The 27,351-nt window shown below is 34.3% G+C and overlaps 1 protein-coding gene across 1 annotated transcript in view; it reads right to left on the minus strand.

Annotated features, from left to right (window-relative positions):
• The window catches only part of YTHDC2 (YTH domain containing 2), a gene marked incomplete at its 3' end in the record, with an annotated part of 58,900 nt that overhangs the window by 22,628 nt on the left and 8,921 nt on the right, over positions 1 to 27,351 (minus strand). Inside the window, exons 3-12 of the mRNA XM_008590925.1 lie at positions 26,960 to 27,156; positions 25,404 to 25,603; positions 18,971 to 19,137; positions 18,120 to 18,222; positions 17,115 to 17,271; positions 11,833 to 11,940; positions 10,256 to 10,404; positions 8,880 to 9,015; positions 4,427 to 4,553; positions 4,151 to 4,216 (exon numbers count right to left, since the gene is read on the minus strand). Coding sequence (XP_008589147.1) covers positions 4,151 to 4,216; positions 4,427 to 4,553; positions 8,880 to 9,015; positions 10,256 to 10,404; positions 11,833 to 11,940; positions 17,115 to 17,271; positions 18,120 to 18,222; positions 18,971 to 19,137; positions 25,404 to 25,603; positions 26,960 to 27,156 — 1,410 coding nt within the window. The remainder of the gene's footprint in view (positions 1 to 4,150; positions 4,217 to 4,426; positions 4,554 to 8,879; positions 9,016 to 10,255; positions 10,405 to 11,832; positions 11,941 to 17,114; positions 17,272 to 18,119; positions 18,223 to 18,970; positions 19,138 to 25,403; positions 25,604 to 26,959; positions 27,157 to 27,351) is intronic.

Here is a 27,351-nt window from a genome sequence, read left to right on the forward strand (position 1 = left end):
AGTGTTGCAGAAGGTGTGAAGAGACTGAGTCCCTCATACATTGCTGATGGGAATATAAAATGGTGTACCCACTTTGGAAAACAACATGACAGTTCTTCAAAAGAATAGTATAGGGTTATCAAATGCCCTGGCAATTCCACTCCTAGCTGTATATATAACAAAAATGAAAAAAATATATATATCCACATAGAAATGTATGTATAAATGATCATACCAGTATTATAATATTCAAAAAAGTGGAAACAACCCAAATGTCCATCAATTGATGAATGTGTAAGACTGTGGGATAACCATAGAGTGGAATATTATTGTCATAAAAAGAATGGTACAAAATGGGTGAACCTTGAAAACATTATGCTAAGTGAAAAAAGCTAATCACCAAAGACTACATATCATATGATCCCATTTATATGAAATGTACAGAATAGAAAAATCTATTGAAACAGGAAGTAGATCAGTAGTTGGCCTACGGCTGAGATGTTTGAGGGGAAATAGGGAATGACAGCTACAGGTTTCTTTTCTGTTATAAAAATGTTCTAAAATTGATTATGGTGAGGATATCATTAGTCTGTGAACATACAAAAAATCATTAGTTTGTGCACATAAATGGGGGAATTATGTGGTATGTGAATTATATCTCAATAAAACTGTCAAAAGCCATAAACTTTTGGTCATCATTTATATTTTCGTAAGAGGTTGTTTCTAATTGTTCATTATAATAAACGATATTCTGATGAACGTTAAAAAATAACTCTATAAGTACCAGTTTAACATAACTGTTAATCAGGTAATTCTACACTAAAAGCAGGTAGCTATGTTGTTTTCCAAAAGCCAGAATCATCATAAATTACTGAAATAAATGCCTTGTTTCTTAATCCTGTATGTAAAAATATTAACTATTGCCATTACTAGTAATTATCAATAGGATGTGTAGAAAATTCAGTTCAGTTCAATCTCTCTTTAAAAGCTTAGCAGAAAAATAACATAAGGCTGTTTTCAATAGGGAAAATATTAAACTTATACAACTTTATAATTTTTTATTTTGAATTTCAAGATCCACTTCAAAACATTCTAAGTTTATTGTTTCTTACTTTTTAACAGATATAAGAAAATATTATATTCTCTGTTAAAACTATAAACTTTAGATACCAATTATTGATAATCCAGTAAATATAATAATACACTTAATTTAAATATTTGAAATTTATAATTGATAATGCAATGATCTAGGGAATAAAAAGAAAGCCCAGTTAGCCAGGATAATTAAAATATTATCCGGATAACTGTTTACTTGGTAATCTATACTGTCTAATGAGCCATACTTAACACCTTAAGAATGTCTGGAACAATCAGTGTTCGCACTAAAAGGATTACAAGTCCTGGGTGCTACTATTGAAATGACAACAAAACCTACTATATCAGAATCAATATTTAAATCTATAAAGAATTTTGAGAATCTGTAACCTACATTATCATTTAATGCAATTAAAATGACACAATTTCATACTTTGCACATTTTATTTCTTCTAATATCTGAAACTATTAATGAAACATTTTATATGTTCTTCAATAATAGATGTTTTGGGCCGGCCCGGTGGTGCACTGGATAAGTGCGCCACTTGGGAAGCGCGGCGGCGCTCCCGCCCGAGGGTTCGGATCCCACATACAGACCGGTTCCCGCTCACTGGCTGAGCGAGGCGCGGGAGCGACACCGAGGTTTGCAATCCCGTTGCCGGTCACCGGTCCGGTACGGGGGCGACACTGAGGGTTGCGATCCGTTGCCGGACACAAAAAAAGACAAAAAAAAAAAATAATAGATGTTTTAAGACGAGTATATTTTAACTTCAAACTCCATTTTTCCCTTTTTAGACTCTTATCGGTTGAAAACAGGTAGAAGCTATCAATATATTATAAAATACATTAGATATTTAAAGGTTTCTTTAAATATCTAATCTAAATTCTATATAATTTATCTAAATATCTAAATTTATCTAAAATCTAAAAGATAATTAGATTGTTTTCATAGGATTTTTAAAGTATTGCCCTTCTGATTTTTCTTTTCTTTTCTTTTTTTAAATCAAAACAGTACATAGTGTTAATAAACACAGTTTTATAGAAGTTATAACAGAAATCTCTAGTCACACTGCCTGGGACCCTTTTCAATTGTTTTACCCATTTCTTTTAGTATTTAATGCCATATTTCTAAGCAATATGCATCTTCAGATATTTACTGATTTAACAAGTTAGTCATTATCTGTGAACCTCCAACTAATGAAAAATGAGGCCACCACCTCCACTTCCCTACACTTTCCACCCACACAAATTCCTACCATTTTCATTAAATCTTCTATCAGCCTTTACTTTACTATGACTATGTAAACATTATTTATTGCTTAGCCAAACAGTGAACTATGATTACATCTCTTTTACTCTATAAATTTTTGCTTTTCCCAGAGTCATTACTATCTAATTTTTATTTGCTTAGTTTGCTGTGAATTGATCAATAATCCTTCCCAACTTCTCCAACAAATTCATAAAGCTTTTTAACACAGTCAGATAAAAAAAATTTTCCTCTCAGGAACCTCCATTTTGGAGCTTGCCATCTCCTGTTCCTTCGGGACCAGGTCTGCTGGACAGCTGTCATGATAACACTCCTCTGCACCAATAACATGAGCATTCCTTTCATCTGCCCACTGCTAAATCTACAATGCTTTTCTATGTGGTTTTTTTTTTTTTTACTTTCTTTTTTGTGGAGCACTTCTCTAACAGTTTCTTGATAAAGGGTACATAAGGATGTAAGGGATGTAAATTTTCTTATCTTTTTTTCCTACAATTTTCCATCTCTTGGATATTTTTGCTTTGTAAGCAATTTTCTCAACTTTATCTTGCAACCCTTCTGAATTTTTTTCAGCTACATTTTTAATTTATAAGAGCTCTTTCTTGTTTATTCAACAAATATTCACAGAACATCTGCTATATCAGCACACTGTTCTTGAACAAAGGAAACGAGAAGCTTACTAAATTCTAGCTTCATGAATGCAATATCTTTTCTATTACAATTTTCTTTATAAGTTTTCTTCTGGTCACTGATGCTTAGTTTCATCCAAGTTCTAGGGGTTTTTGTTGCTACTGTTGTTTGTTTTGTTTGTTTGATTTATGGGTGCTTTTTCCCCATATCCTTGGCAGTTTGTTCATTTTTAAAGAGTAAATCACTGAAAATCTCCATGTGCACAGGTGGGGATTGTTGGATTATTTCTAAATCTTTTCTCTAGGCTGGGAAAGAATTCTCAAGTTTTCTGCCAATGAACATAAACTTCAAACAGAAAAAGGAGACAGTGGAAAGCAGGAAAAGGGAGTGGATGATATCTCAACTTTCAGTCTGTACACTTTCACTTAATTCCCTTTGTTGTTCAATACTCACCTCCACTCTCCTATTGTGCCTGGTAACCCCAAGACCAAAGCCTCTATGGCCAAAGGCTCTATGGCTTAATTTTTTAATAAACCTCCCATTTCCTGAAAGGTGGGGAGGGATATCATCTTATGGCAGGGGAGAAGGGCAGCTGAAGATCTAAATGTTCAACACAGAGAAATTCAACCAGTTCTGCTATTTTTTAGCCCTTTCCTTCATTGCTTCATGAAAAGGTAGTTGAATGAGACTCTAAGGCGTTTCAAAGCTAAAATGAGTTTGTTTCTCATTGTCATTGTTAGTTTTCTCAGTGCTGCTAAATCAATTACCACTGATCAATTTGCTATCTATCATCCAAAAATTTATTAACATCTTTATCAGTTGCCCTGTCCTCTTCCACTCTCTTTGACTTTGTCAAGTTTACATGTTTTACATTCCTTCTTTGTCATTTTAACAAGGTTTTAGGGAAATGCACAGATAAATACATGTGTTGTATCTAGCATGTCTAACTAGAAGTCCCTCTTCTGAGATTTCCAAATAAAATAAATAAGATCAATATTATATGGTAAGATCGATGTTATATGGTAGATTTATTAAAAAATCTAAAAAAAAAAAAAAAAATCAGACCAAAATTCCTTAGGATTACAAAAAAACTCTAGATAACAGATTATAAATAGACTACATTTGTATATTCCATGATTTACATGGCTAAGCTTTAGTTAACAACATAGTATAAAGTTTTACCTGTAAGATTCTAGAAGATCCACAATTTCAGTCTGCCCAAAGTGTTTAGCCCAATCTAACGCCATCCTACCAAAATTCAGAGACATCAAATTAAGACAGAGAAATAATGCTCTCAAAATTATAAAACTAGTCACTCAAAGTTATTTATTCACTCATTAAATATGTACCAGCAATTATTACACTATAGTTTTTAATATAAAGACAAACATAAGAAATCAAAAAAGATATGTGTAGCTATACATAGATAAACAAGGAATGGATGCAGTTTAAAATTACCAGCCATTTGATGCTTTATTATGGACATTGGCTCCCATACTAATTAACTGCTCTACTTGACTTGCAAAACCTCGTCCTGCAGCAACCATCAGAGCTGTTGCACTGGTTTCACTATGTCTGTAATCAACTAAAAGAAGAAAAAGATAAATAAAACTGTTAAATTTCCAAATTATTTAAAACCATTTTAATTTTTTAAAAAAATTAATGGCAGAGTAGAGTGTCAGGAGAAGTAACCTGGGACGTGTTCCTCCCCTTTAACTATATGATAACAGCATTATATAACCCTTAACTCAGATCATCCAAGGAACTCTGTTATTGATATGCCCTTAGAATAAACAGGATGGAATAGACTGTCAGTTGGAAGGCAAGAGAAGCAAGATAGTTGTTAAAATGTTTTAAGCTGACCTATATAATTAAAACAGAAAAGGAAAGCTACTAATTTTAAAAAGTTAATTCACTAGTAACAAATGCTTAAGAGCTTCAAATGCAAAGTTCAAGACAATTTTTTGTTGTTTTGTTTTGCTTTTAATCCCCCATCATTCCAGGCTATTATTTTCCAAGATGTTTAATGGGAATAACATTAGCAGAAAGTTTACTTCCCATAAAATCCTCCATCAAAAAAAATAATTAAAGTTCTATTGAAAGTATCTTCCTAGAATATACTAGAGTACTTTGAAAAGTTAATGGAAAAATTCACATTATCTTTAAATTCTATTTTTCCACAAACTTTCTGAAGTATCCTCATATTTCTTAAGAAATTCAGTACAATTGCTTAGCACTAATTTGCTTAAACTACAAAATTGGTAATTTCAGAAAGAATTCACCACTGGGGGGGAAAAAATCAGTGGTAAAAATTAACATAATTACGAAAGTAAAAATTTAACTCCTCATATATACCCAATTATCCATATTATATTATATTATATATATATATATATTATATTATGTTATAACACTCTAAAACGTGGTATCCATTATCAGTACAGATTAGTGGCTTTTAAAGTGGGGAGGAGACTACAAGAGAATTACCTCAGGATTTTTTTTAAGACAACTTTTTTAGACCAAGTCTTAGGTTCACAGCAAACTTGAGAGGAAGGTACAGAGAGATTCCATATCCCCTCTGCCCTACACATGCACAGCCTTCCCCATTATCAACATCCTCCATCAGAGCAGTACATTTGTTACAATTGAGTAATCTACACAGGCACATCATCACCCAAAGTCTACAGTTTACATTAGGGTTCACTCTTAGTTTTGTATATTCTACAGGTTTAGACAAATGTAAAATGACATGTATTTTTATTTTTTATGTTGCTTTGTATTTTGGTTTTTTGGTTTTTTGTTTTAGGCGGCTGGTCGGTATGGGAATCTGAACCCTTGATCCTGGTGTTATCAACACTGCATTCTAATCAACTGGCCAGCCCAACTTCATATTTTTGAAAGCACAGATAGCCATGCCTTACTCTAGATTCAAATGCAGTCGGTCTGGGATGACCAGGTATTTTTAAAGAGGTCTACAATTGATTATGATCTATACTCACTATATGAGAATTACTGCTTCAATTAAATATTCAATTCATGGACTTGGAAAATAGTACCAAATTGTGTGTATTTTGAGCACAGGCATATGAATAAATGTGGGAATTTTAAAACATCCAAAAATTCTTTAATACCCTTCCCTTCGAGAGGTGAAGCCTAATTCCCTTCTCCTTGAGTATGAACTAGAATAAGTGACTCACTCTAATGAATGGAATAAAATGGAAGTGGTGGTGTGCAACTTCAAAAACTAGATCATAAAAAGTAACTATAGCTTCCTGCTTGCTCTTTCTCCTTCTTTATAGAATCACTCACTCTCAGAAAAGCCAGATGCCACATCATGAGGAGAACAAGGCAGCCCTTCAGAGAGACTCACATGGCAAGGAACTGAGACCTACTGCCAACAGCCAGGAAGAAACTGAGGCTTCCTGGGCTGGCCTGGTAGCGCACTGCTACAGTGCGCCGCTTGGGAGTGCGGTGGCGCTCCCGCCGAGGGTTCGGATCCCACATACAGACCGGTTCCCGCTCACTGGCTGAGTGAGGTGCGGACGCAACACCGAGGGTTGCGATCCCGTTGCCGGTCCCAGTCCGGTACGGGCACGACACTGAGGGTTGTGATCCGTTGCCGGACACGAAAAAAAGACAAAAAAAAAAAAGAAACTGAGGCTTCCTGCCAACAGTCATGTGAGTGAACCTTCTTAGAAGCAGATCCTCCAGCCCCAATAAACCTTCAGATGACTGCAGCTCCTATCAGTAGTTTAAATGCAACCTCATGAGAGACTATGAGCCAGACCACTCAGCTAAACTATTCCAGATTCTTGACTCTCAGAAACTGTGTGAGATAATAAATGTTTTAGGCTGCTAAGTTTTGGAATCATTTACTATGCAGCAATAGATGACTAGTACAATAAGCATGACAGAGAATTAGTAGCCTACTCTTACTAATTGCTAGCTGCTTCTACAGGATCAAATGGGGGAAATAATGGTACCAAAAAGAAATCTATGAAGCCCATGGTTTCCTGGATCATATGAAGTATTATCAATTCTGGTGCCAATTAAGAATGGAGATTTTAGAAAAGAAATAAAAAGACGGGAAGTAAAATAACTGATGGAGTTTGGATGTGTTGTCCCCTCCAAAACTCATGTGGAAATCTGATCTCCAATGTGGCAGTGTTGGAAACTGATTGAGTCATGGGGGCAGATTCCTCATGAATGGATTAATGCTCTCCCTGGGAGAGGAGGGATTAATGAGTGAGTTCTTGCTCTATTAGTTCCCACGAGAGCTTGTTGCTTAAAAAGACCCTGGAACCTCCTCTCCCTCTCTTGCTTCCTCTCGCCATGTGATCTGCTTGTCCCCGCCGGCTGCCTGCCACTTTCTACCATGAGTAGAAGCAGCCTGAGGCCCATGCCAGATGCAGTTGTCCCAGAATTGTAAGCCAAATAAATCCCTCTTCTTTATAAATTACCCAGTCTCAGGTATTTCTGTTACAGCAACACAAAACAGACTAAAACAATAACTGTTCATAGGTCAAGAATCGAAATGTAAAATTAGGGGTCATTTAAAATAGATACTTAAAGCCATGACTAGAAAAGATCTACCTAGGGAGTAAGTATAAACAGAAGTAAGGTTTAAAGATTGAGGCATTTCATATTTAGAGTTCAGAAAAAAAGAGAAAGATCCTACCAAGGAAACCAAGAAGTTAGAGCCAGGAAAATGAGAAGAAAATAAGCCAACTATGTAATATCAGAAGGTGACTGAAAAAAATGTTTTAGGAAGGGAGTGATCAATAACAAACATAATAATAACAATCTCATTTAGGTGAAGGGATAAACTACTTGACATCTAAATCCTTTCCAGTACTAATGATATAGTTTGGGTATGTTGCCGCCCCCCACACAAAAAACTCATGTTGAAGTCTGATCCCTAATGTGGCAGTGTTGGGATATGTTTGGGTCATGGGGTAGATTCCTCATGAATAGATTAATGCCCTCCCTGGGGAGTGGGTAGTAAGTGATTTCTCACTTTATCAGCTCCCAAAAGAGCTGGTTGTTTAAAGGATCCTGGCACCTCCCCTCCCTCTCTCTCTTGCTTCCTCTCACCATGTGATCTGCTTATATCTGCTGGCTGCCCCGTTGGTTTCTGCCATGAGCAAAAGCAGCCTGAGGCCCATGCCTGTCCCAGAATTGTTAGCCAAATAAACCTTTTCCTTTACAAATTACCGTTGTCTTGGGAATACTGTTATCACAACACAAAAACAGACTAACGCAACCGACCTTCTATGATATTTCATTCTGCCCTTTGCCAAGAAGCCTACAGGGTTCTGAAACTTACCTCTGGTTTCCAGTATTCGCCATAATCAACAAACAAAATCAGGATATTTCATCTAGTAGTGACTGATCTATGATCTTTCATTCTGCCTTTTGCCTAGAAGCCTACAGGATTCTGAAACTCACCTCTAGTTGCCAATATCCACTACGATCAACTAACAAAATCAGGATAACTCATTTCTCATTTACCAAATAAATAAGCTAGAGCAAAAGTTATTAACCATTTCTTCTTCCTTTTTTGAAATCATAAATGTGTTTCAGAATCTAAAAGATTCTTTTGCAGGGATGGGGGTGAACCATAATATGCGCACAACACATAAACATAAAAGCATTTTTGCAAATTATCACACATCCACAGACGTCATGAAACTGTTCTAGAGACACTAGGTTAAGAATCCCTGATTTAACACAATAGTTACTTATTCTACTATGCTACACTAATAAAAAGATCCTGATTTGTACATTTGAAGTGATCCAAAAGAAAAATTTATGGGTTGTGAACAAAAACCGTAGTACATACATTTTGAATTAAACTACATTTCTACCATAAATAACTGCAAAAGTAATAAAAATTTTTAAATAAACTTACCACTAACATTTTCAGTTAAAATAAGGTGAAAGACCTGAGCAAAGGCATCAGTGTCTTTATGTAGCCATATGTCAGAAAGACAAGCATCCATTTCCTTAATTAACCATGGTTCAAGGCAATTCACATCTTTTTCTGTCTATAAAAAAGCAAAGATTATAAGTCACTTAGTTTAACATTTGTTTGCAAAGAATGAAAGATGGCCACAATGACCAAAAGGACTACTAACCATGTGATACTATAGCAAAGGCTCTGACATAAAAATTTCTCATTTCTTCACAAACATTTATCACTGACAATACTATTTCTTCTTCTTACATTCATCTGTAATCTGAGAATGAGCTTGTTAACAAAAGACTATGATCCAGTCACGATATTAACTGATTGTGCTTCTGACAGAATGCTGCTAAAAAGGAGGGTACTTCAAAAAGTTTATGGAAAGGTTCATATCATCTTTTAATTATATTTATCCACCAACTTTGAAGTATCCTTATATCCTGGGGTGGGTCTCTCTCCCAACTGCACAAAAGAAGCATCACCTGGAACTTCTTAACACTGCTGCCAGCCAGGTCCTACCCCAAAGTAAGTACATCAAAATCTCTGGTGGTGGGGGTTCCACAGGGCTTTAAAATGTTCCATAGGGCTTTAAAAGCTCCTCAAGTAATGTAATATGTAGCCAGGCTTAAGAAATACTAATTTACATAGTCAAAATACTGTTCATTGACCCAAATGGGTTTTTCCTGTACTAACCAACAAATTTTAAACATTCATTAAAAGTATTTTTAAAAACTAATGTATACAGTTATCCCTCAGTATTCATGGGTAATTGGTTCCAAGATCTCCTGCAGATACCAAAATCCATGGATTCTCAAGTCCCTGATATATTTTCTTATAACTTATGCACATCCTCCCATATACTTTAAAACATCTCTAGATTACTTATAATACCTAATACAATGTAAATGCTATGTAAATAGTTGCTACACTTTATTACTTAGGGAATAACGACAAGAAAAAAGTTTCTGTACATGTTCAGTACAGACACAACATTTTTCTTTGGAATATTTTCTTTTGATCTGTGATTGGTTGAATCCACAGATGTGGGGCTCACAAATACAAAAGGCTGACTGTAGTTTATGTGGATGCATTAGGACCTTAACACCGGTAGAAAACTGCAAGCACATCTGCATTATATACCTTCTCATGCTCAAAAACAGTTAAATTCTTTTTCTAAAGAATAGACAGTTGTTCTGTTGTAGTCTAAGATAAACTAAGAGAATTACCTTTCAACTATGCAGTAAAAATTATAATTTTACAAAATATTCTTTAACCTACACAATTTTCACTCAAAACATCAGTGTGAACCAGGGAAGTCTTACCAACTGACTGAAGACAGCATCACCGCCATCATCCAATAAGTCATACTCTTCAGTCACATTAGGAACACTTCTCTGCCTCTGAGATTCAGGCTTGAAAATATTCTCTTGAGCTGAATACCATTCTGTAAGTGTGGTTTGTTGTTTCTCTTCTAAATTAATTACCAAAGAGCAAGTAGATAATTTTTTTTCCTTTTTGAAATTCATTCCTTTGTTTAAATTAAGCAAATCTGATATCACTTAAAAGATGGCCTTTATACTGCAGTTACTTTTTAAAAATATATTAACACCCAAAAAAACGTGTTATGCTGAACCATAAGGACATGTGAAACCACTTAAAAACTTCACCTATTCATCTACTAATAAGAAGTTTACTTCTAAGTATGTCCAGATTTAAAAGAAGAGTATCTTTAGTCATATTGTAAGTACTGTTTAAATCAATGACTAATATTATTCATATAGCACTTTGTAGAAAACCATTTATTGAACTACTACAAACAAGCTAGTTGTTTGAAATAAAACAGTTATATACAATTTTCACCTTCAAATGTTTCAAGATATAGAAGTTTTACAATTTACATATCAGTGATTTAGCATTGCTGAGTGAAATAGGCACTGCTAATCATATTTTTCAAGTGGAGAATCCAAAAGAGTTAAGATATTTGTCCAAAGTCAACAGAGTAAACAAAGGAATCAAAGCTTGAAGCCATGTCTTCTGTGATGAATAATACAGTTAAAAGTAAGAAAAAGGAATCTAAACCCTAATTCAAAGGCTGAGGGGGTTGGGCCGGCCCAGTGGCGCACTGCTACAGTGCGCTACTTGGGAGCGTGGCGGCACTCCCGCCGAGGGTTCGGATCCCATGTGGAGACCGGTTCCCGCTCACTGGCTGAGCGCGGTGCGGGCGCAACACCGAGGGTTGCGATCCCTTTGCCGGTCCCTGGTACGGGCGCGACACCGAGGGTTGCGATCCCATTACCAGTCAGTGAAAAAGACAAAAAGGAAAAAAAAAAAAAAAAAAGGCTGAGGTATAGTATAAGTCATTATAAGAGATGTATTAATAGGCAAATAATGCTAAACTCAAAGTACAGACAGAATCCCACAACAATATCAAGACTCAAAAAGGGTGACATTTTTATCAAAGATAAGCCTGTTATTACTAACATGCTACTCTTTTCACTCCCTCCCGTGCACTTCCCACTCTGGCCCTATGAGCTAATCTTCTGGCTCCTTAAAATGGTGTTTGAACCTTTGGATACAGACATACTCAACTTCCTCAACTCTGGCATCCACTTTCAGTTCTTCTCCATAGATTATAACTTCTGAACTAAACCAGAATGCATAGATACATTTGCGACAATATTCTAATATAATGTCACACAATTATGAGGGTACATCAAAAAATTTGTGAAAAAACAGAATTAAAAGACAATAAAAATCTTTCCATGAACTTTTTGAAATACCCTCATATACACAAGAGAAAAACATTTTCAAGTGTCCTTGTACATCTATAAAGCTGGAGTACTCCAAAAAGTTATTAGCAATAGTAATTTCTATTATATTTCTTTGATAAAAAGCTTACCTCGCTGTTTTTCCTTTTTGTACTTTAACATTTCTTTGTTTGTATATCCAGTAGTTCTTAAAATATCTTCCAGAAACATTTCTTTTACTTCAAATGGTCTTCCCTGTACTAAATAATAGGCATTTTAAAAAAATTGTCCATTTGCATCTTAGACACAATTCACATAAAAACATGAGAATCCCAAGCTAATGAACCTGAAAGTAACATCCAAAATCAATTCCATTGTTCAAGTGATCCTCATGATATTATCCTTTAAATATAATTTTGGTTTACATACAACTGTCTATAATAGACAACTGTCTTTTTATTTTAGACAACCGTTCATTTGCTATTTTTTTTCCAGTGTTTACTATATACTTATCATGTGTCTGACATCAAGCTAGGCACCAGGAATACAAATGGTAAGCAGAAACAGAGCTACATCTTGCTCCCTTGAAGCAAGCTAGGAGGGGAGACAGATATTAATCCAATATTCCAGAATATAAATGTAAAAACAGAGTTGTGGAAAGTCCTATAAGAAAGTCCTAAGAGAAAGAAGTACAAGACACTATGACAGTATGTAATTGATTTGGCAACATCAAGAGAAGCATCCTCACTAAGAAAATGAGGAACAAGAGAAGGGGATAAACAATGTAACTGAGCTGTCTAGAAAGAGTATACAATGAAGAAAAAACAACCTAAGCAAAGTCCATGTGATGATGTTTTCAAGAAACAAGGTCAACCTACTTGGAAAATGGTGGGAGGTGGGAATGGTGTGGCAACTGTAGTTCATGATGACACAGGAGTAATAAATAAGTCTTATTAAGGATTTAGGTTTTTAGCCTAAGATAAAGGTCATTCAAACATTTAAGCTCAGCATAGTGTTGGAAGCACTACCCAGAGCAAACAGAGAAGGAAAGAATGGACATCCAGATTGGAAAAGATGAAGTCAAACTGTCCCTGTTTGCAGATGACATGATCCTATATATCAAACAGCCTAAAGCCTCTACAAAAAACCTCTTGGAGTTGATAAATGATTTCAGCAAAGTTGCAGGATACAAAATCAACACACAAAAATCAATAGCATTTCTATTCTCCAGTAGTGAACATGCAGAAAGAGAAATCAAGAAAGCTTGCTCATTTACAATAGCCCCCAAAAAAAAAAAAAAAAAGAAATACTTAGGAATTGAGTTAACAAGGATGTGAAAAATCTCTGTAATGAGAACTACAAACCACTACTGAGAGAAATTAAAGAGGACACAAGAAGAAGGAAAGATATCCCATGCTCTTGGATTGGAAGAACCAACGTTGTGAAAATGTCCATACTACCCAAAGTGATATACAAACTCAATGCAATCCCCATCAAAATATGATTTCAACAAAGTTTCAGGATACAAAATCAACACACAAAAATCAGTTGCATTTCTATTCTTCAATAGTGAATGTGCAGGGGCCGGCCCGGTGGCGCACTGGATAAGTGCGCCGCTTGGGAAGCACGGCGGCGCTCTGACACTTTCCTCAGAAATGGAAAAAACTATCCAGACATTTATATGGGATAGCAAAAGACCATGTATAGCCAAAGCAATTCTGAGCAAAAAAAATAAAGCCGGAGGCATAACACTACCTGACTTTAAACTATACTACAAAGCTATAATAACCAAAACAGCATGGTACTGACATAAAAACAGACACACTAATCAATGGAATAGAATAGAGAATTCAGAAACCAACTCACACAACTACAGCCATCTGATCCTTGACAAAGGAACCAAGCCTATACACTGGGGAAGAGACTGCCTCTTCAGCAAATGGTGCTGGGATAACTGGATATTCATATGCAGGAGAATGAAACTAGACTCATACACCTCACCATATACTAAAGTCGACTCAAAATGGATTAAATAATTAAATATACACCCTGAAACAATAAAACTTCTTAAAGAAAACATAGGAGAAACACTTCAGGAAGTAGGACTGGGCACAGACTTCATAAATACGACCCCAAAAGCATGGGCAACCAAAGGAAAAACAAACAAATGGGATTATATCAAACTAAAAAGCTGCACAGCAAAAGAAACAATCAACAGAGTTAAAAGACATCCAACAGAGTGGGAGAAAATATTTGTAAAATACACATCTGACAAAGGATTAATATCCAGAATATATAAGGAACTGAAACAAGTTTACAACAAAAAAACAAGCAACCCAATTAAAAAATGGGCAAAAGAGCTAAATAGGCATTTCTCAAAGGAAGATATACCAATGGCCAACAGACACATGAAAAAATGCTCAACATCACTCAGGATTCAGGAAATGCAAATCAAAACCACACTGAGATACCATCTCACTCCAGTTAGGATGGCTAATATCCAAAAGACTGTGAGTGATAAATGCTGGTGAGGTTGCGGAGAAAAAGGAACTCTCATACACTGTTGGTGGGACTGCAAAATGGTACAGCCTCTATGGAAAATGCTATGGAGGTTCCTCAAACAATTGCAGATAGATCTACCACATGATCCAGCTATCCCACAGCTGGGAATATACCCAGAGGAATGGAAATCATCAAGTCGAAGGTATACCTGTTCTCCAATGTTCACTGCAGCACTATTTACAATAGCTAAGAGTTGGAACCAGCCCAAATGTACATCATCAGATGAGTGGATATGGAAAATGTGGCATATCTACACCATAGAACACTACTCTGCTATAAAAAAGAATGAAATACTGCCATTTGCAACAACATGGATGGACCTAGAGAGAATTATATTAAGTGAAACAAGTCAGACACAGAAAGAGAAATATCACATGTTCTCACTTATTTGTGGGAACTAAAAATAAATAAATAAATACACAAATAAACTGGGGGAGGGAGGGAAGAAGACACAACAATTACAATTCCTTGAAGTTGATACAACAAGCAAACAGATATGAGGTTGTTGGGAGGGAGGGGGGAGCAGGAGGAGGGAGGGAGGTTTCAGTAATGGGCCACAATAATCAACCACATTGTATATTGACAAAATAAAATTAAATTTTAAAAATTAAAAATAAAATAATTAAATAAAACTTTGTAATAAAAAAAAATTTAAGCTCAGGACAGTGCCCTATATCATCAGAATTCCATTTCAGAAAAGACCACTCTGGCTGCAATGTTGAGAACAGATTTAAAAGACAGCAGAATTAAAGTGTCAGACCCAGTAGAAAATATTTCAATAGTTCACATAAAAGAGAACAATAACTTAAATAAGATTGGTGATAGTGGAAATGGAAAGAGAAGCAGACAGATTCTAGAGACAGTCAGGAGGTACAATCCACAGAACTCAGCATTACATTAGATATGAAGGAACGATAAAGAAGAAAGTGTCACTATAGTTCTGGGATATCTGGCTTGCAAAACTGGATGGATGATGATATTCTCTGAGGTAACGAGGAAAGCTGAAAAGAGGAACAGGTTGGCTGGTGGGAGTTAAGGTTTGGTTTCAGGCATGTCAAACACAAGGTGCCAAAATGAGCTCTCAATTAGTAGATATATAGCCCTTATGTGCCTGATCACCCAAGAATATTATGAGAAGTTAAGAAGAACTTACAGATTTGTGACTTAAGTAACTAGGTCAATAGTACTATGATTAACCAAGACAGGCAACACAAGAAAAGAAGCAGGTTCTGTACAGAAGATGAAGTATTCAGTTGGGGGCATATTAGAAGTGAGCTGCTTATAGGTATGTAAATCCAAAGCTCTGAAGAACAATATGAATTGAAAATAAAAATTCAGGAGTTATTAGTATAAAAGAGAGAGTAGAAGCCAAAGGCATGAATGAGAGCTTCCAGGGAAACTAACTGCACATTTCCAGAACCTAGTACGTTGCAGCAGGAAAGAACAGGGAAGGTAGGGAGGTGTAGGGGGGAGAGGGGAAGAAAGAAAAAGAAAATTAAATAGGCAAGAGAAGAAAATGGATCAAGGGAATAATCCTAGAAAACATCAATATTTAAGCACCATGCAAAAGAAGAGAAGCAAGCCCACAGAGGAGACTAACAAAGTGCAGGCTGTAATGTAGAATGAGACTCAGGAGGCAGTGGTGCCAAATAAATTATGAGATGTGGGCATTTCAGAAAAAATTGACAGCCAACCATGAGAAATACCAAAGAAAATTTAAGTAAGACTTTTGCCTAAAATTTAATTATTAGACTTGGCAATTAAATCAGTGTCAAAATAATCCCAGTAGGAATTTGCAAGTGAACAGCCCCATACGCTTCAGAAATGTAAATCATTTCAGCCTTTTGAAAAGTAAAATAGCAAAAGCTGTTAAAAGTAAAAATAGATATACTCTCCTTCAGCAATTTATCTTTCAGGAATCTATCCCCAGAAATAAGAACACCAGTATATAAGGATATACATACAAGGATGTTCATGATAACATTGTTTATAGTGGGGGTGAGGGGGAATCTTGAACCAACCTGAATGTCCAAAAATAAAGGAATGGTTAAATAAATCACAGTACATCCATACGATGAAATACTAAAGAAGCTGCGGAACATAATGAACTAGATCCAAAGTTACTGAACTGGAGAACTGTTCATGATGCACTGTCATATGAACAAAGAAAACTGCAAATAATGTATTAGATATGTGCCCATTTTTGTAAAACCAATTTTTGTGAACTATATATACATGGTTAACATATATATGTGGTTTTACATACATATTTATATGTATGTATATGTTTGTATGAGCATGGACAAGGTAAGAAAGGATATATACAACACTTTTAACATTCCCAATATCAGGAAAATATGACATAGATCAAAAAAAGGATAGGGGCAACTGTGAGCTTTCTCTGTCTATGTCTTTGTATTATTTCAAAAAGTAAACATAACTTTTGAAGAGAAATTTATAATTTTTTTTAAAGATTGGTGGCAAAATCAGTTTTTATTAAAGGACAAGGATAAAAGTTAAGTGTCAGCATATTCAGAAGTGAATGGGAAGTAAACATGGAAGTGTAGATTACTTTTTCAAGAAATTTACCAATAAAGGGAAGAAGCTATAAGACAGAATTTAGGAACACAGTGTCAAAATAAAGCATATTTCCTTTTAAGATTAGAGAATTGGGCTTACTACACAATATGAAAGAGCTGTAGATGGAAAAAGAGAGGTTGAAAACAGAGAGAAAGAACTACGAAGCTTATCTCAGAGGAAACAGAACCAGATGCCCTCTAATTCAGAACATTCCCCAATTCCTATTAAAATAATCGGACCCAAAAGTGTTTTTTCAAAAAAATTATAGAAGAAATTTGATCATTTAACTTACTATATATCACTGGGCAACTTCCAAAATATTTTATAAAGAGATTTACATCCAAGGCAGCACTAGAAAGAATTAGTTTCAAAGTTGGGTGCTTTTGCAACACTTCTCTTAACTTTGTAAGTAAAAAATCACTAAATCGATCCCTTTCATGCACTTCATCCTGCAGTAAACAGAAATAAAACCATGGAACAGTTAAAGTATTATGGATGGCTAAGTCTTTAAAATAATGGGTCTGCAAGGTTTTATACTAATTCAAATTAAATGTGGACAAGGCCAACCAAAATTAGGGAAAATTTTGTATTATGAATAATTCAGAAATAGTCAGACATTAACAATCTACTGTGGATGACAAAGTAGTGCCCTTTTTTTCCCACAGAATATAAAACCACACAAACTATGAAATTCTAAATTAGTGGAGTCCACTGTAATGTATTTTTCATATTTACAAAATCTATTTAAATATGTTTCTGTTAGCATCAGGGCTTAGGTACATTCTTTGGTTTGGGTGAGTTTCCACATGCGGCTTATTACAAGATTATAAATCTAATTTGTTTCTGACAAACTGGATAAAAGCTTTTAATTCTTTAATAAGGGAGTAATTCATTTACTTAGTTCATCAGCAGCTAGTTAACTTAGCATTTAACCATGAAGTTAAATGACTATAAAGTATATCTCTTCGACTGGGAAATATATACTAAAGGAGGGATCAAATGACTAATAAAAGAAAATTTCCACCATTTCTGAAGAATCATTTTCACATATGACAAGTATATTTTTAAAATCTACCTACTTGTTTTATTTTCCCTCACAAAACCTAGTGGTTTTATTATATCTTTACTTAAAACAAAATATTTATTTCTAATAATTACAGACAAAAAATAATTTGATCATAATAGCCTGTTAAAAAGAATAAATTGGTTCACATTTTACCCTATCCTAAAAATACAACTAGGTACTTTAATTTTAAGCAATCTAAGTTATATATGGCAAATTCAGCAATATTCTTACCACAATAACATGTGTCACAGTTGACAATGTACTATCACCTGCCATCAATGTACGAAGCAATACTCCATTAGTGCAAAATGTCAGAAGTGTCTTTGGAGAAACCCTTTTCAAAAATCAAAATAAGTGTAAAATTACAAATCTTTTATGCAATTAATACACGATCACATTAAATATTGGTCTTGTACATACCTTAATAAACATTACTAATATAATAGTGTTCTGGTATGTATGACTTATTAGGAAAGTTATGTGAAACATGTATTTTATGCCTCATAATCTTACAAATTTACTACTACTAAGAGCCTTTTTATTATCGATGCATTTTGTTAAAGAACCTAAATAGATGTATTAAGAAGACTTTCAATACTTTTGTTTGGGGGGAAAAATACACCATCAATAAAATCAGCACTTTTGAATCACTATTGAAAACAAAGAACTAGTACTACTTGTCCACAAGGTATTACTAGTACTACTATTACTGATAATAAATTCAGTCACTAACATTTATTGGGTGCTTATTATAAACTTCACGTCAAACCTGTGCTTTAGATGTTTTTATTAGCCTCATTTTATAGACAAGAAAACTGAGGCTCAAGAGGTGAAATAGCTTGCACTTGGTCATGAAACTATGAAGTGGAATTTGTATCTATGGTCAAAACTCTTTTTCAAACTATTTATTTATTCAAAATCTCACTAAGTTTAGTCATGCCTCCAACATCCTGATACAGACCAACTTGGAGCAAAATGATCTCTAACTATTCAACTTACAAATCCTTTATTTTTAATGAAATATAAACATTCAGTCTTTTCTAAGCATGATAAAAGATAGGACACATGAGGATTGTCTTTACCTGCTTTCTAATCGGATCTGATAACCAATTGTTTGACCAATCCTTTCCCTTCTCTCTGCAGCAACTCTTTCAGCTACAGCAATAGCTGCTAATCGTCTTGGTTGAGTACAAAATATACGGCAGGGGATACCATTTTTAAAGCAATCATCTAAAAGGAACTGAGGAATCTGAAACAAAAGTTTCAAAATACTAAAAGATGACATGACTACATACCCAGAAATATCTAAGTAAATCACCTGAAAAATCATTAGAATTAAAAAACTTCTGAACATGTCCAAATACAATCATAAAATCACCAAATTTTCTATAACTAGTAAAAATGAATAACAAATTTTAAAAGATCGTGCTAACAATATAAATTAAAACTAAAATACCTAAAATCAGATTTATCCAGAAATATCTAAGGCTTCCATGAAAAAGACTATAAAATACTGTTGAAAAACATAAAAGACCTAGATATAAAAAGAAATACACCATATTCCTGGACAGGAATAATCAATATTGTAAAAATGTTAATTCTCCCCAAATTATTCTATGAAGTCAATTAAATGACAATCAAAATTCCACTGGAATTTTTTTAGGTAGTGAAAAGAATGAGGAAAACAAAAACAGCCTATACTTTTCCAGGATTGCAGATACTTTTCCTCCTTTTTTTTTTTTTTTTTTTAAAGATTTCATTTGGCTTTATTGCAATTCTAGAATCAGGCAACACATTATTCCATAAAATTGAATAAGTGTTCCAGTGAGCTCAGAAGAGGAGATTGATTTTTACAGACAGAAAAAGCCTGAAGCAGAAACAAAGAACAAAAACACAACTGGTCATTTAAAAGTTACTTTCCTTGTAAGGTGGGGACAGGAAGACAAAACAACAGAAAAATAGACCAGTTAACATCAGTTACTTCAGGCATATACTTCTCTATAAATAAAACACAAACAGATTGAAAAGATTTAAAATAAAAAATAAAATTCTTACCCACTCCACCAGTACTAGAACTACCCACAGTCCTCTCCATAAGAGTAACTACTGTTAAGTTCCTTATGAAGTCTTTCAAGAAAAAAAAAAAAATGTTGGGGCCGGCCCAGTGGCGCACTGCTACAGTGCGCCGCTTGGGAAGCGCAGCAGCGCTCCCGCCAAGGGTTCGGATCCCACATACAGACCGGCCGCTCACTGGCTGAGCGAGGTGCGGGAGCAACACCGAGGGTTGCGATTCCGTTGCTGGTCCCGGTCCAGTACGGGCGCGACACTGAGGGTTGCGATCCGTTGCCAGTCACGAAAAAAGACAAAAAAGGAAAAAAAAAAAAATGTTTACATGATTTGGAATATTTGTGTATACAAACATGTTTTTTATTCACACAAAGTAATTGTCACACTTAACGTTCATAATTTGCAGTTTTCAGTTCACACATCAGATCTATCTAATCCACTTTTAACAGCCAAATATTCCATCTTAAGGATATGATACAATTTAACAAATATGACTACACATTTAAGTAATTTCCAGTTTTTTAGGTTTGTTGTTGATGTTGCTTGCTATTATAAACAATGCTGCACTGAACATCTATTTTTGCATACTTTTGCAAGATATGTTTATAAATCACTAGCAGTGAAAATGCTAAGTCAAAGAGTATATAAATTTTTAATTTATATAGAAAAATTATCAAATTGCCCTCCAAAATAATTTATACTCCTACCAATAAAGCAAAAGGGCTATTTTCTAACATCCATACAAATACTGAATATCATCAATTTTTTTAATTTCTGCCAATCTGATAGTAAACAAATAAAATTTTTGTTTTGCGTTCCATTTCTTTAACTATGAGTGAAAGAGCACATCCTTTGATACATGTCTTAGCCCCTAGGATTTTTTTTTTAACTTGACTAGTTCATCCAGATGTATAAATGCACAAGAACTACCAAGAAATATTTAAAAAGAAAAGACAGGCATATCTTTTTCAAGCTATAGAAAATCAAAGATAAAAAAAAAAAATCCTGGAAGAAGTACCACATGTTCTTACTCATAACTGGCTGCTAGGAAGGAGGGAAGGGAGGGAGGGAGGAATGAAGGAAAGAAAGAAAAAAAGACCACAACAATATGTTGAAATTTCAGAAGGGGAGAACAAACCTAAGGATACTAGAGATGGGGGGAGGGAAGGAGGTGACTTGGGAAGTGATAGGTCGGGTAAAGGGCAAAAAGAAATATGATTTGTAAGAATGAATATGATAATAATAAAGAAAAAAATTAAATTAAAAAAAAAGAAGTCAGAGGGAATAAACACCTCACCTATAGAGGAACAAGATAAGAACTACATCGGACTTCTCAGAAACCATGCAAACAAGAGTGGCATGAAATAAAGTGCTAAGAGAAAAAACCCACCAAATTAGAATTGTGTACCTTGCAAAATTATCCTTCATAAGTGAAGGAGAAATAAAAATTTTCTCAAACCAACAAAATTGAGGAAATTTGTTGCCAGTAGACCTGCCTTGCAAGAAATGCTAAAAAGGGGCTGGCTGGTTAGCTCAGTTGGTTAGAGCATGGTGTTATAACATCAAAGGTCAAGGGTTCAAATCCCCATACCAGCCAGCCACCAAAAAAAAAGAAAAGAAAAAGAAATGTGTTAAAAAATAGTTCTTCAGAAAGAAGGTAAATAATATAGGATCAGATCTTCATAAAGAAAGGAAGAACATCAAGTAAGGAATAAGTGAAAGTAAAAAAAAAATTTTATTTTTCTTAATTCATCTAACAGATAAGTTTGCTCAAAATAATACTAGCCACAATGTATTTGATTATGCATATTTATGTATATATCTTGTGTGGATCCATATATATGTTTGCTTATATGTATGAATGACAGCAATGATACAAGAGGCAGGAGGGAGAAATTAGAATTATTTTGCTATTTAAGGTACTCATATTACCTGTAAAATGGTTTCATGTTATTTGAAAGCAGACTTGGGTTAGTTGTAAATGTTTATTGCAAATTCTAGGGCAACCACTAAAAAGAGTAAAAGATAATGAAGAGGAATATTATATTACATATTGTAAACTTCAAAAAGCAGGATCCTGATGCAGGAATAGATTGAGATTAAAGATACATAACAAAAATTCCAGAAATAGATCCAGGTACTATAGAAACTTAGTATTTGACCAAAAGGGAATCTTAAATTAGTGGGTAAAGGATAAATTATTAAGTAAAAGTTATATTTGAACAACTAGACATCAACATGAAGAAAAAAGTAAGATATCTACATGACATGAAACAATAAAATAAATCTGAGATGGGTTTTTAAAGCTAGAAATACAAAAGTATTAGAGTAAAATATTTACAGGAAAATGTTTTTTAATCTTGGGTAGAAAATGCCTTTCTTAGCATGGCCCAAAGCCCTAAAAAAATACTGACAGATTTGACTAAATAAAAATGTAAAACTACTAAACAAGATACCATAAGCAAAGCTAAAAAGCAAAAAAAAATTGGGAGAAATTATATTTAAGATGCTTAACAGACAACAGGTATGCATCCATAAAATACAAAGTGCTCTAAAAAATAAATTCAGAATGATTACACCAAAATAATAATGGGATATAAATAACTCACAGAAGATAAACAGATAATAAGCAAATGAGAAGACACTCAACTCTCTAAGAATCAAGGAAATTCAAATTTAAATATTTTTTGCTTATCAGATTGATAAAAGTAAGAAAAATTATATCCATTCTTGCCCAAACTTTAGACAAACATGAACTTTCAATACTTTCGATACTGTTTCAATACATTAACTCTTTTTAGAGTTATTACACAATAACAAGTTAATCTAGCTATTAAAATTTTAAATGCCATATCCTTGATCTAGCATTTCCACTTCTAGGAATTTATTCTATTGAAACACTTCCACAAACAAGCAAAGAAAAATTAAGATACAATATAAGAAAGTAAGTACAATCTAAGAGTAAGATTCCTTCTCTGTCTCTTCCTAGCTATGTTAACTAGCGTAGATTAACATCTGTAAATTTTAGTTTTCATTCCTTATCTGTAAAAAGAGATAATAAAACTTACATGTCTTGGGGTTACTGAGAAGTTGTAATAAGACTACCCTTGTAAAAACTCAACACACAGTAAACTGTCATTTTTTTATCATTGTTTTTTATCGTTACAAAAAAGTTCAGGAATACTACGATGCAGTTGTTTAAAAAATGAGGTAAATCTCTAGGTACTGACATGGGAAAATATCCAGTAGCTATTAAGTGAAAAAAGAAAGATACAAAATGTATGTATGTTATTATCCCATGTTTGTTTTTAAAATATATATCAATACTGCAAAGAGAGCAAAAACAAAACACAAATGCTCCCCCCCAAACAACAACAACAAAAAAACAGGAACATATATTCCAAGTTTCTGACAATAATGCAGGAAGAGAGGTTGGCAGGAGAATTAGAAATTTTTCACTTTCTATGTAATATTTTCCATAATGTTTAAGTTTTACATAATGAATGTGAATAAGTAAAATTGTCAAAAAGCATTTAACTTCCTAATACCACGAAAGGCAAGATGAAACTGGCTAATGATACTACTTTAAATTCTGGTTTGTTTGTTTGTTTTTTTCCTTTTTTTTGTCTTTTTTCGTGTCCGGCAACGGATCGCAACCCTCAGTGTCGCGCCCGTACCGGACCGGGACCGACAACGGGATCGCAACCCTCGGTGTTGCTCCCACACCTCGCTCAGCCAGTGAGCGGGAACCGGTCTGTATGTGGGATCCGAACCCTCAGCAGGAGCGCCACTGCGCTCCCAAGCGGCGCACTGTAGCAGTGCGCCACCGGGCCAGCCCCTAAATTCTGGTTTAAACCCATTAGATTGATAGGTTCTTCTGGAAAAGCAGAGTATTGTATTTAACTACTAATTAAACTTTCAAGTATCTTCTCATACCTAGTAAAATGATACACGTAATTGTGAAAATACACATCCATCCCAATACACAAATATCACTAGCAAGGATATTCAAATAATTTAAATAAAAGCACATTCATTATATTTTATCAAAACTTCCATAACCTCTATTCAATAATTAAAGTTTTACAATCAACACTTAACGGAAAAATCCACTCTTATTCTAAAACAATTATAACAATCTAAGACATCTGAACAGATTCTTTGGAGTGACTCCATGGAATTTCACTTAATCATAAAAGGACTCATGCCAAAGCAAAATCTAATATATGGTCTTCACATAAAAATTTCATCATGTTTTTAGTTATTCAGTTTTACAGGCTCAATTTTAATGATAAAGAGTTATACTTCTGTTAAAATGGTTAAGTCCTGGGCCGGCCCGGTGGCGCACTGGATAAGTGCGCCGCTTGGGAAGCGCGGCGGCGCTCCCGCCCGAGGGTTCGGATCCCACATGCGGACCGGTTCCCGCTCACTGGCTGAGTGAGGCGCGGGAGCAACACCGAGGGTTGCAATCCCGTTGCCGGTCCCCGGTCCGGTACGGGGGCGACACTGAGGGTTGCGATCCGTTGCCGGACACGGAAAAAGACAAAAGACAAAAAAAAAAAAAAAATGGTTAAGTCCTACAAGTAAATAACTGCTAAACTTTATAGTTAACCTCTCTTACTCCCTTGCCTTACCTATTGACTAAGTTTATTAAACCAACCAATATAACCACGGGAAATCTTAAGCAATTGTCAAAAGCAAATTTTGTCCATAAAAGAAAAGAAAACGTACAAATATGTGGACTATTTTATCTGAACTTCTATCAAAAGCAAAATGACTTTAGTACTGATGCTGAAATGCTGAAAGTTCAAGAACATAAACAAGAAAAGGTCATATCATGCCATACCTACTTCCAATCTGTTCTCTTATAAGTGAAACTTCCTGATAATGAGGTATTTTGACTCTAAGCATCCAAGTCAAATCTGCCAGATTAATTCCACTCTACAGTCAACTTTACATTAATATTTGTTGTTGTTATTGCTTTTATTTTGGCTCCGATATGCAAAACACTACGCCAGGCACTTTACAGAGATTATCTCTAAACCTCACCCTGAAAGGTAGCAATTATTAGTCCCATTTTATAAATGAGGACTCTGGCTCACAGAGGTTACAAAACTAGCCTAAAACTTCACAACCAATCAGTGAGGAAACTCAAATTTGAACCCATGGCCAAAGCCTATGTTCTTTCCATTATACCAAATCACAACCTCACTTCCATTTAAATAAAGGCCAAATGGTCTAGTTTACAAATAAATAATTTAAAATATTTCCTTTCTACAAATTCTTAAAATGCACTCCCAGTAGTAATTTATTTCTGAAATAACCATTAGGGGAATAGCCAGAAGTTTCCTTTTTTTTAAACACATGTAGTGTAAGTTTGATATAAAACTACAACATGGGATAAAATATATATTTTTTGCTTCTGTGAACAACAAAAAAGAAACAAACCTGTGTGGTCTTTCCAGACCCAGTTTCTCCTACAATCAAAACTACTTTATTTTCCTTAATTATCTTAACAATTTCTTCTTGTTTCTCAAACACTGGTAAAGATTGCCTAAAAGAATCAAATTCAGATTCTCCTCTTTTCACTGGAATCTGAGGTATGCCATTGTTGAGTCTCCCACTTGTCTTGCTCATTTCCCGGTTTTCTTTGAAAATAAATAAAAGAACAAAAAAAATATGATCAATTCAGGAAAAGAAGTGTTAAAGATAAGAATAAGTAATTTCTACTGTAATTTCTTTCAAGTGTTTTTTCTCTATTCAGTCTACATAAAGCTAGCAAGCAATGTTTCAACTATTCTACTCCTACACATACTATTCTTATAGAACATGTTACAAATTCTAGTATCAATTAGAAAGCAAATCTCTCAAAAGTATTTCTGATGCATAATGTTCAAAAATGAATGAAAACCATTCAATAACCATTAAAAACAAAACACAATTTTGCTAATATAAATGATTTTCAGGCTTGCTGTAAGTTTCTATCAATAATGTAATAAAAAATGAAAATTTTATAGTAGAAAAAAATGTACATTATAAGATCTGTTACATACAATATGAAAACACAATACAAAAAAGAAAAATACCCTATATATGTTTGAAGTTATACATGTATGATCAAGTGATCAAACAGAATAATATATGTAAATATAAGGTCTTAAAGCTTAACAAATTTAATGAGCACTTTGGCCAACATTCACATTTAACTAAGCAATAAAGAAGAGGTATAATATGTTTTATATTCTTCACATAGTTCAAAATATTTTTATGTGCCTACACTTAAAACTTACATTCTTTGATATCTAGGACCACATATTTTCTATATTCCACAGATCTACTCCAATAGAAAATGATAATTATGCAAATTCTGTCACTATAGGCAATAAAATAAATAATTTCCTCACCAGGGAAGTGATTTCTCCAAACAGTAAAATTAGAACTTCATTTTATAACCTGAATATATTATTTATCTACCTTTGAGCAATTTAATGTACTGAAGACTCGGTCCCACCTTTTATCAGAAGCTAAAGCCTTAATTCAAAATCTAACTCATTAATATGTCATGGCAGTATATAATATAGGAAGGGACAGACTTTGAAGTCAAATCCTAGCTCTGCAGTTTACTGGCTGGTTGAGTTGCCTTGAACAAATTATTTCACTCTTCTGACCCCCAGTTTCTTCACCTGTGAAATAGGGGAAATTCTTACCTTGCAAGGGTTGTTATGAAGCCCTATATGATGGGTTTAGTATACTGCCTAGCACACAGTAAGTGCTCAATAAATGGTAGCTATTATTATAACACTTAGAAAAAAACTTGGTTCAACTCCATAACATGCCTTAACACTGCATTTTGTTCCAAAACTTTCACAACTCAATCACTTCTAACAAACTATTCAAATTGAGAAATCTTATTTCATCTTAGTCTTTAAAATTAAATCTAAAATGGAAAAAGAACAATCATCAAATAATAGGGTAAAAAAGGAAGCTCCCCAGAAAATACATACCAGCTTCAACTGCAAACACATTTCCTCTTTCTGTTTTAGGCAGAAGTTCAGTACGCTCTTTATTGGTCACAGGAAATCTCTGAATTAGGCTCCTAATAGCATGTTTTGTATTATGAGTCAAATTACAGGTCATCACTGCATGAGCTGTTTCTGATCCATCTTTCTTCTTCACAGTTAGGTATCTATTTGCTCCCTTTCTGAACATTAATAAAAATCATTTATTTACTATATATAGTCAAGTTGTTCACATATGTTGTATGCCTACTTAGAAAATACGTCTCAAGCAAAACACTGAAAAAAAGAATCAAAATGCTTTGGGATAAAATGCTGAAAGTCCCAAAAAATTCAGTAAAGAGAGGTCTGGGCTAAAGCCACAAGACTTTATTCAATTA

Source organism: Galeopterus variegatus, unplaced genomic scaffold (assembly GCF_000696425.1).
Source record: "Galeopterus variegatus unplaced genomic scaffold, G_variegatus-3.0.2 Scaffold6462, whole genome shotgun sequence".
NCBI lineage: Eukaryota > Metazoa > Chordata > Mammalia > Dermoptera > Cynocephalidae > Galeopterus > Galeopterus variegatus.